General features: G+C 42.8%; 1 protein-coding gene across 1 annotated transcript in view; it reads right to left on the bottom strand.

Moving 5' to 3' along the window:
• Nucleotides 1-406: 406 nt before the first annotated feature.
• LOC109487597 (uncharacterized protein KIAA1109-like) overlaps nucleotides 407-11,183 on the bottom strand; it is an 84,292-nt gene continuing 73,515 nt past the window's right edge. The window contains exons 72-83 of the mRNA XM_019791601.1: nucleotides 11,091-11,178; nucleotides 10,031-10,306; nucleotides 8,511-8,694; nucleotides 7,843-8,000; nucleotides 6,966-7,170; nucleotides 6,096-6,322; nucleotides 5,221-5,475; nucleotides 4,592-4,792; nucleotides 3,756-3,941; nucleotides 2,002-2,130; nucleotides 1,358-1,514; nucleotides 407-681 (exon numbers count right to left, since the gene is read on the bottom strand). Coding sequence (XP_019647160.1) covers nucleotides 471-681; nucleotides 1,358-1,514; nucleotides 2,002-2,130; nucleotides 3,756-3,941; nucleotides 4,592-4,792; nucleotides 5,221-5,475; nucleotides 6,096-6,322; nucleotides 6,966-7,170; nucleotides 7,843-8,000; nucleotides 8,511-8,694; nucleotides 10,031-10,306; nucleotides 11,091-11,178 — 2,277 coding nt within the window. The 3' untranslated portion in view covers nucleotides 407-470. The remainder of the gene's footprint in view (nucleotides 682-1,357; nucleotides 1,515-2,001; nucleotides 2,131-3,755; nucleotides 3,942-4,591; nucleotides 4,793-5,220; nucleotides 5,476-6,095; nucleotides 6,323-6,965; nucleotides 7,171-7,842; nucleotides 8,001-8,510; nucleotides 8,695-10,030; nucleotides 10,307-11,090; nucleotides 11,179-11,183) is intronic.

Raw genomic sequence — 11,183 nt, 5'->3', positions numbered from 1 at the left:
ACCGCAACACTAGGTTTGGTTGATGACTTGGAACAAATTATAGCCATGAGTTTGGAGAGTTCAGTAACGCACGTTACCTCAGATGTCTGTAACCTCCGTTACATTAAAAAGTTGAAGCTAAAATCTTTTTGGAGAAAAAAAGCAAAATGCTGTAACCTCTGTTACTGGCATTCTGTACATTTCAATGCAAACGAGAAGTATGCAAACGCCTTTACTGAGGGCATGCATGGGGGGGGGGGTCCCGAAAACGCTCTACGCTAAATTTTAAGAGCCAGCTAATATGTATTACGCTGAATTCAGGAAGCCTCCCCATTACGTTTTATGATAAATTCCAGGCAGCTACAATGCATTAGGAAGAATCAAAACAGCGACTTACACTCTACGTAAAATGCACAGAGTGGTCTGTTTATGCTCTACATAGAAATAAAATTGGCTGATTACATTCTACAGAAAAGGGAATGCGGGCCCCTTTACTGTACAGGTTCTGAGGATGCCTCTGGCTCCTCGCGCAGTGCGTTGACCATCTTGTTGAGGAAGATGGACAGGATCTTGTCGATGGGATCCATGGCGCCCCGCTGGATCCACTTGGGAATGGTGACGCGGGCGTGCTTGAATCCCAGCTTCTGGAGAATATAGTCCACTCCCACTGGGTCAATCCTCTTCCCAGCCCAGGACAGCAGTCTGGTCAGGAGAGACAAACAGATAGGTTTATATATATACATTTTGTAATTAGCACTGTAAAGCCCCACTGATTTAATTCTATAGATGACATCAGCACGCGCAGTTCTCAAAAAAAAATAATAATCACCTCCTCTGATGCTCTGGCCTGGGTGCTATCCTCTGTAGTCCATGGTAGCTAGCGGTAATAGTGAGCCGGCGGTAACTACCGAAGACGGCACCCAGGCTGCCGACGCTCCATGGAACTCGAGAACTCAGTACAGTGCATGTTAAATTCTACAATCTACACACATTGTGTAAATACATGTGGGGTCGTGTAGTGTAAATGGTAGCGTGTTTGGCTCAGGACCAAGAGGTTGCGGGTTCGAATCCTTACACGACTTTCCTCACTTCACTCAGGTGGAAATGAGTAGTACCCTACATTGTAGCTTTGGTTATTAGGGATGTGCCTCGGATAGGATGTTAAATGAAGGTCCTGTGTTTGGGGAGAGCCACACCCCACACACGTTAAAGAACCCACCACACTTATCAAACAGAGTGGGGGGTCCTTCCCAGTGTGAGTGGTTTAAACCATATAGTCTGGTATTATGCAGCTTGTACTTATGTGTACAAAACTGGTGTGTTACGCCTACAAAAGCGGTTTATTTACCGGTTATGCAAAACAAACAAAATAACCCACCTGACAGTAGGCTCGAGCTGCCATACTCGACACTGGAACTCTCGCCAGTCCTTAGCCTTGGTGATCTCAGTGCCAGGGTCACTCCCTTCCTTCCCTTTGGAGTCCTGTCTGGACCTGCGGTTCATGGCTGTGGAGTTACGGATACCTGAAGGGAAAGCTGTAGAAGGAAAACATGGTCCATTATATATATAGACTCATTAAATTTAAAAGAGATAAGCAAACAATGTAAGGCAAATAACAGAACTAACTATAACTTCAAGTTGTTGTATGACGATATTTATTGCAGCATATTTATGCTAGCTAAATGAAGAGCTAGCTAAATGCACTATATTCAAAAACTAAAAGAAAAAAGGAAAGCATTGTACTAATAAGACTTAGTAAATTGTCAGTTTATATGTCTCTTTTTAATTTTCTATAACAGAAGTACATGTACTTGAGTAACACAAGTATTTGAGGATAGCATACGAGAATATTTTGCCGCTTGCTAAATAAGTAATAAAAGGATATTACAAGGACGCCATGTAATATCCTCCTCTGACTTACATGTAAATGTAATGCTCTGACAAGGGAATTTTGTATGTTGCTACATGATGTATTTTACACCAATTGAGAGTATTACGTATTTATTAAAAAGAATATGTCACCTCTCTCCTTCTCTTTGATGTAAGCTGCCACCAGGTCGTGCAGGAAGAGGATGAGCTCAGCGTCCATGGCAACACAGATGTGGTCAATAAACTCTGTCACAAAACTGCACACAACTTTGGGCATCGGATCTAAAGACAACAACAACAACAGCACTTGTTCAGTCTCTCAGATACAAAATCTTTTAATTTTAATCTGTATACTGTATCTATGTTGACGTCTGTACAGCTGGTATAACCTCCCTTTGGCATAGCACACCAACTTCGGTCAGTAAAACTAAACCAGCCTCAAGATGTGAGTGTGAATTATAACAAAAAAGCCCACTGCACTTGCAACGAATGCTGCTAGGGGGCCAAACTTCTTCATGTGTCCAAGCATGTTCAGAGGTCCGTAATCAAACTTGTCCTTTATTTTACTGACACCTACCCTCATACAAAATATGAAATGGATCCATCTACAAGTTCTCAAAATATGCTGTCCAAAAACAACCACATCCACCCACAAGGATATGGCCACCCACAAAGAAATGTGTAATGTCTTGTAATGTGTGGATTATAGCATCAGCTAAATTTGCTGCCTAGTGCTCCGTGTGTATTGCAATTGGAATAAAGAAAGAAAGAAATGGCACCAAAAAACAAAACCTTATTTGCAAAGATCACACTGAGGATCACACTGCGCCTGCGCCAAACCCCCAATTTTTCACGTTTTCGTTGAAATTTTGGTCAACATTGCATCAGAATTTTGCCTGTTGCAGACAATATTTTTTGTGACATAACATTTGGAAACTACAGACGGAGTGTTAACCTTATATACGCAAATACGACCTTGTATGAGACGTTCTGCTGAAGTGCTATAAGAAATACATTATGTGTTTTGCGCAGGTGCAGTATATTCTGCCGACATGCTTCTTGTCACTAGTGTTTTAAAGTCTTAAATTTTGATTTTTTTAAATCAAACAATCAACACATTATAGCTGTAATACATTTCTTCTTGCAGAGCTAAGTTTTTTGAATCTGTACATTCTATCTATCTTTTCTTACTTCTGGAATGTTCCATGTCACACTTATCTGGGGTGTAAGGGGCTACATGTACGTAGTGCTTTGAGCAATTATAGGGTTGGTCTGTCCGTGGTGCTGAAATGTTGGATGTGATGGAATTTTCTTTCCGTTGTGCCAATATTGTGTGTGTAAGCGTGTTCAAAGGCGGGCTTGCCGCATCATCCTGGGAACCACCTACACAGGATATGACCACGCACTACAACACCTTGGATTGTCATCACTTACCGAGAGAACAGAACTGTTGTGTGTGAAGTTTGCTAGGACACTTGTGAGGTCAGAGTACTGAGACTGGCTACCTCCACAGAGATCACAAATAACTGGCCGTAGTACTAGAAACAGCGAGATGCTAGACTGTCCGAGAGCAAGAACGAATAGATATAAGAACTCGCCTATACCATTTATGGTCCAGCTCCTCAATAGCTATGGACTGAACCCCTGACTGTTGTCTTTTTAAATGTAGTACAGCGTTCTGTATCAAATGTTGTCTGGGAAATTTATAATGTATGAAACATGTATTTTTATTGTTAATCGTACGCCTATATTGATTGCAAACCTGTAGTTACTGTTAATATACTAATGTTTTGTAAATTGGTTTACAATTCAATTGTTTTTTACTGCGAAGAACCAATAAATCCATCTTGAATCTTGAATAAGCTTCCATAAGCAGGTGCAGTATGTTTTGCTGACATGCTCCTTACCTGCTGCCTGCGGCTCCTTCTCTCCCTGGACATGTTCAGTCTTGAACTCCAGCTGCAGCTTGGGGAGGGCGAAGATGGTCTCTGTCTCGTGGCCGTAGTCCAGGCTCTTCCTGGAGGAGAAGAGTTTACGCTCCACAGGCGGGCTGTTGGTCTGCATGTCCTCAGGACTCTTGAACACGTCCAGCTCTGGAAATGGACAGTAGGAATTTTATATTGTAGTCTTCTGTATCTGTATCTGTATCTGTATAGCCGGTATAACCACCCTTCGGCATAACACACCAGCTTGGCAGGCACGCGGCGCGGCGGCAGCTAGCTATATCACACCGAACGACTTGTTACACTCAATCTTTGCACATTTGATTGCAGGAGTTGTTTAAAGCTTTCTAGTGATGATGCTCCAACTGTGCTTGGTGGCAACGACTTCCAGTCTACGATAGTTCTGGGGAAATATGAGTTTTTGAATACCTCAATTCTTGGTTAATAACTCTAATATTTGAAGGCATGACTGTTTCTTGTTCTTTTCTGGGCTGGTATCAGATACTTCATGACAGCAAAAAAGCACTTCGTACTAAGTCTTATAAACCTGCTTTTCAGACAAGTCTTCAGTGCCACTGACGAAAGCTAGTGTATGCTACCTGAAATGTCTGATTGTTTCCAAAATCATATCCAGTTGTTCACTACAAGTAACTGTTTTTTGGTGTATCTTAATGTCTTATTTGAATTGGTTCAGAGCCTGAAATGTTTTTCTTTTTGCAAATCAGAAAAAAACAAGTGGGCAAATCAGTGAAGCAACAAATTGAATTGGTGTGGCCTTATAGGTTATTGTTTTTCCATACCTTCATTCCTGGTTGCGCTGACGTAGTTAAACCACTCGTGCACGCTGGCCACTCCCGGGGGAGGGTTGTCGTAGCGGCCACAGGTCAGTCTGCGGATGGTTGCCATGGGGTTGGCCTGGTCCTTCTCGCTGGTGACCCAGACGTTGTGTCCGATGTGGAAGGACAGATTCTGCACGATGTAGGTATCAGATCTGCTGCCATCTGGGGAGATGCACGAATCAAATACATGTTTTACAACAAGAAATGATCTACTGGAAGGCCCCAAATCAACCCTGATATTTGTCATCCCAAGGCCTACCCACATACCAAATATAATCAGGGTTGGTGGAAAAACTGGTCCAGTCTGGACAGGTTAGGGGGGTGGAAAAAGCCGTCCGACCCTGTCACGTGTAGTTATGCCCTCTGACAGAAAGTGATAGAACTCAAGAACTCAGTACAGTGCCACAAAAGGCCAGACTGTGCCGGCTTGTTGTAAAAGTTGCTATGTGTAACCGCAAATTCACAATACCAGCTTTGTATTCCTGTGGTTTAGCAGCATTTTTTTTTTTGGCTGGAATTTTTTTTATTCACCTGCGCGCACTAGTCTGGGGTTCTTCAGAGAATGTCCATAAAATTAAGTGTGGCCTTACCTTCTTCCTGGATTTCCTGGACCTCAGTACAGAAGGAGATGTTGGGTTCTTGGACGTTAAACAGCGCCCAAGACTTGGCTCGGAAGTTGACCCCATGGAAGCAGGCCAGGGTCAGGTCGTTACCGCGGAGATTCATGGTCCCGCCCAGGACGAGGTCGTGTAGGGGGAGGGCGGCGGAGAACAGGCTGAGTCTGGACCCACACACACGCGCTAGTACAGCCGGCCAGTGGCGGTGGTGGTGGGCTTCTGCTAGCTCTGATGGAGTCAAACACACACAAGACTCAAATTATGCATTTAATTTAACAGTCTGAAAAAGCAGCATTTAGAATCTAGGAATAATTTTTGTTATTTTCCACAACTTCAATAACTATACTTTTAAATTATGTGAATTGCAAAACCTACATTTGTATGCTTATCAATCACAATCTTGATTGAAAGAAAGGCAGAAACAACTAGGAAGGTAACATTTGCAAAGCAACTGCATAATGTTAAACTGTTTACTCTTACAGGCAACAACATTGGATTTCATAATCATACATTGTACTGTCTTAGTCTTTTATATGGTGACCAGCCCCTCCAGCTGCCCTGCTACATAATGTGACCCAACACCACAAAGTATCTGCCCATGACATTCAAAGGCTTCCCTACCAGGTTTCGCACCAGGATTTTTTCACAGTACAGTATAGGGGTCAGGTACAGAAGGGCAACTTTCGCGGTGCAAGTCACGCATTGAGGCCAAAAACATGACCAAAAACAAGGTTTATGATCATCACCTCAAGAACACCCCTATGCTGTTTTTCAAGCAGCATAGGGGGCCCAAATCACAGCATAGGGGGCCCCCTATGCTCAAAAGGCCTGGCAAGAACACTGCCTACCGTTGGGTTTGTCTGTCGGTTCTGGTGTGACAGGAGTGAGACTGGAGGGCTGTGGGATGTAGACCCCGTGCAGGCCCCACTGTGACAACATCCTGCGGCTGCTGTTGAACTGCTGTGTGAAGAACTCCTCCAGACGGTGGCACACCTTGATCAGGTCCGGCGTGGTCGAGCGAGAAATCATCAGGTGGAAACGGTCCCAGTCCAAGTCACCATGGATGAAGATGGCACTGGAAAAAATACACAGTTTTTGTTTCCAAGGGCTCAGCCATAGTATTTTTTGGGTGCCTTGCAGAGAAAGCATATGGAGGGTGTTGAATATCATATTGAGATCACCAGAATGCTTCAAGGCTGCTGTTTCAGATGCTTGCAATTCAGTGCAATGGCCAAGTGGATGGAGGGTTTGCCTTGCCTTTGGTAGGTTGTGAGTTTGATCCCTGACTGAGTCATACAATCATGTAGAAATAAGGCTTTAAAAATGGTACATAGTAAACTGCTTTCTATGCTTCAAGCACTCAGCATAAGAAAGAGTATGGGAAGGTCAAACACACAACACTACCAGCGGACCAGCCCCCTGCTGTAGTGCTTGCACAACTGTGTGGCCCAAGGGCTACAGAAATGGAGATGGGTACCACCCCTATACTCTGCACAGAGTATTTTATCATGTGCTTTTAAATGTTTCAGCTTTACGAGCAGTACTATATTTCAAGTTTTGTCAATTGAAAAAATTAAATCAAAATTATGTGCAATATATTAAAACTGTAACTTGACTGCAATTCAGTGGTGCTAAAGTTGTCCACTGCGAAAGTTCAATAAAGATCTTGAATCTTGGAACGGGACCTTTTTTTGTATTAAAACTGTAAGTGTTCTTACCTTTTCTCCCCCATCTCATCATATATGTGAGGAGCCTTAGGTGTGAGGGCCTCCACCTTCCACTCATCCTTCAGACTGACGGTGAGCTGGTGAAGACGTGCCATCAAGATGGCGGCTCCCATGTAGTCCAGCCGCGTGTCGGCAGACTTCACCTCAAAGTTACACCTGTGGGTGGGCTCATCACCCGGGTTCTCATGGAGGTTCACTGGGAAGGGGGGCAAAGTGGAAACATATTCTTTTGTACCATGTAATAAATGACAGTATTATAGTTAGATTTTCACTATTTTAACCATCGTTGTTTTACACATTTTCTTGCGCTATAAGCCTCCCTGGGTTCGTAATGACATTTGGGGAGTAAAAGATTGACGGCGTTGCGCCGCAAAAATGTATTTGAAAACTAACAACTCCTCGGCGCTAGCGTGGAACGAGGCCGTGTTGTTTGTTTACATTCTTTTTAGGAGCCTCCTAAAAATACAGCCGGCCTGGTGCAACTTATTATTGCGCTGCTAAGAGTTTCACATGTGATTGATTTATCAATGATGATGATGAATAACGATCTTTATTGCATAATTATTTATGCCACACTTGGCTAAGTACAGGTCACAACAAAACAAGATGAACAGATACAGTTACTAGTAACAGATACAAGAAGAAACTATATCATGATTATATAAATAATACAACTTTTGAGTTATAATAATTATTGTAGAAATAAAAGAACAGATATGTTTTTCAACGGATGGTCTGTCTAGTTGCATTACTAGGAATATGAATTTTTCTACAGTGCTTAAGTATTATTAAATAGGTTTTGTACAAACAGTTCATTTCTCTCTTTAGTATACAGTCCTCAATCTATTTCAAAATGGCATTATTCTACCTGATGTGTTGATCTTGGAGATCTGGATGATCCCACCGACCACCCCTCCCCGTGCGTCCAGTGTGGAGCTGTCCAGGCCAGCCGTTATGCTGACGTTCTTGTACCCGGTGCTGGCAATGCACAGCCGGCCCTGGCTGCACAGCTCCTGGGTCAGCCACCTGTCAACAATAAACATCAAGGTGAAAATCAAGGTGTGCACAGATGTCTTCAATAAAATTAAATCAGTGTGGCCTAATCTGTAATCTAGTAAAAGCGATGATGCAATATAATATCATGAAAGTTCATCTGTGTTGGTAGTTACATGTTTAAAGTTAAAAGTTTTGATCCAACACAAAAAGTTCTCTCACCTACATGTACTAGACCTAGAGCTTTGGACCAGTCACTCTGGTCTTCCTCATCAGTAGACTGACCCAGTGAGGCTTGTCACGTGGCTTCTTTGAAGTGTGATATCAATACTGGGTCAAAGGTATCTGGTAGACGACGTCGGCCCCCGTCACGGTTACCTTTGAGCCAGTGTTGACGTCACACTTCAAAGAAGCCACATGACAAGCCTCACTGGGTCAGTCTGCTGAGGGAGTGACTGGTCGAAAGCTCTAGGTGAGAGAACTTTTTGTATTGGATCAAAAGTTTTAACTTTAAACATGCTGCAATACGTTTGTAAGACTTACACAGTGTTTCCCATGACATTGCTCATGTTCATGTTGACCTCCAGACGAGACAGTTTGACAGCGAACAGGACGACAGTCTCCCAGGCAGGGTAAGTCTTCCCCCCGGCCGGGGAGGAGGTCTCCGGGCTCTGGTCTGTCTTCAGGGCCTCCACCCGGCTGTGGTGTCTCTCCAGGGTGGGCGGAGCTACGGAAAATCGGTTCATTGGTGAGACATCGTTTTGGAAAGGAAATAGCAACTGCTACAAGTGCGTCACCTGGTAATTTTTATCATGAACTGGATCCTCTTTGAACAGTTTCCAACAAGAGATTTGCCATTGTGTACTGAAGATGCAAAGCAGAGATTATAGTCATTATGGTGTGCTAACTGACACACTTACATACCTGTCATTGCCATTGTCATTGTCGCTGTATACAGTGCATGGTTTTAACTTAAAAGTTTCTTAATCTATATTCAATATAAACAAGGTTATCATATTTTTCACCTGTTTCTCTTGAATTATGAAACTTGAGTGGCTTTCCAGCCATGTTTTGTAGAGATGTTTAGTGAGGTAATCTACATGTGATCTATACAAGTCATAGTATACCCAAATTTGTTGTTGCTGGTAGTTGCACACTAAGTTGTTAGTACAATCATGTGCAATTTTATCTAGATGATTGTGTGTTTGTTATATATATACGTTGTCATCTGATGTGGTTGGCCAACATTACAGATTAAAAGGATTTGCAGAAAAATGACATGCTCTGTGAACTGTAAGTTGTCATCCATGAAGCAATGATTTACATATAGTACTAGTATGAACTGCAAAGCAAAGGACACATTGTCAAATTAATAGTAAGAGTACTACAAACATCAACTACAGTAACACTGCATATGAAAGAAGCAGAGCTCACAACTGTATGCTATTTGCTAGAAAGACAAGAGGCAACTACATGTACAAGTGGGTTATATGTTAATCACTGCAATGGAATTTGTAATTAAGCAGAAACATTTAGATCTTCAAGTTATTAAATGCAGAATTGGCAGAAGCTTGATGGAGGAAAAAAAGGGTTAATAAGCAAGAATTGTTGATGATCAGAACAAAATCATTAGGCAGTCTACGTAGAGCCAGCTAATGTGTCATGGATGGATGAGGTTTCTACGAAGAGATGCTGGGAAAGCTGCTAGTTTGGAGCAAGGCTCTAGCCAGCTGGAAATTTTTCTTTCCATCAGCCCAGGTTCATCATCGGATTTTGGGAGGGCGCTCACAATCCAGGAAATTTTTGATTTCAAGCCTTAAAATATAAAATTAAATGCAATTTCCCACATTTTGAGAGGCAAATCATCATATTGAGAGTGATTGTCGGTGGTCCGTCAGATGTTTTCATATTTTTACCCAAGATTTTTGTTAATTTTGTCAGTCAAGATTGACGGACTGGTTTAAAAAAACTTTCATCACACGCCGCAAAGTTCCAGTAATTCACAGAAAAACTGGTGCTGGCTAGAGCCCTGGTTTGGAGCCCTATGAAAAAGTGTTGCTCACATGCAACAGAATGTCTCTTAGTTCTTCCTGTCTCTTCCACACCGTGTGGAGCGGTGAAGGCCGAATGTCGGCGTCCCGGCCCCGTTACGGGGCTCTTCGCGGGCGCCGTCGGACTCTGACCGGACGTCTTGATACTGAAAATGCTGGGGGACGGTGGGACGAAGGGGAAGATGGCGGATGACGGTGTGTCTGAGGAGAAGGCAGGCTGGGACGGGAGGTTTACAGGGACCGAGCTGGGCGACGTGGAAAAGGTTTGGTTGGGAGTAGGAGCCTGACCTGAGAGGGAGAAATTACACATACCGAGTTAACAGTCGACAACTCAAACTCATGGGCTATTTCGAAGGAACCTGATTCCAAAAGTACAAATGGTTGTTCATATTCTGAGCAACAAACATGGCTGAAAAACTGATTTTTTTTGTATATGAAAATCAGCTTCACTACATTGATAGCTATATGGCATCCAATAACTAAAAGATAATACCAAATGTATTTTTTCTCATTTGGATATCTCAAGGGATATCTCTAGCAAGTGAAAAGACTTTTATTACAAGTACAGTCAAACCTGCCTAAGGCGACCACTCAAGGGACTGAGTAATAGTGGCCAACTTGGGCAGGTGGTTGCCTAACTAGGTATGACTGAGGCCTAGAAAAAAATGTTGTGTTTCCTGTTTCAGTCCTGAAAAAATTAGGGTCGGTAGTTAGGAATTATCTTTTTTTTTAAAGACTTTGGCGATCTCTAGTGATCCAACTTATACAATTATATACAGTATAACAAAGTAAAACTTGCATGAGGAGACTTTCATTAATTAATTTTGCAATGTCAATGTTGGGACACTGATTGTACAATGCTTCATCACTCAGGTGTCAGATCATGGAGCTAGAAAAGGTCAATCAGCTGGAAAAATTTATGTCCCTCACAGGGGTCCACACAAAAAAGGCTAGGGTCAGCAGTTTTTCCTAGATAGGGTCGGTCGGGAAACAGGAAACAACATTTTTTTTCCTAGGCGTTTTCCTTGCGTGTTAGCTCACATTATAAACCGTGAAGCAAAATGTGACTTACTTTGAGCCCTTTTTGTGGCCATTTGGTCGCCAAGGAACAGGCGTCTCATGATGCTCCGACGATACCAGGCTCGTGGGAAGGCCAGGATCTCGT

This window comes from Branchiostoma belcheri, unplaced genomic scaffold (genome assembly GCF_001625305.1).
Source record: "Branchiostoma belcheri isolate BF01 breed outbred unplaced genomic scaffold, Haploidv18h27 scaffold9, whole genome shotgun sequence".
Classification (NCBI taxonomy): domain Eukaryota; kingdom Metazoa; phylum Chordata; class Leptocardii; order Amphioxiformes; family Branchiostomatidae; genus Branchiostoma; species Branchiostoma belcheri.
This window is presented reverse-complemented; position numbering and strand designations above follow the sequence as displayed.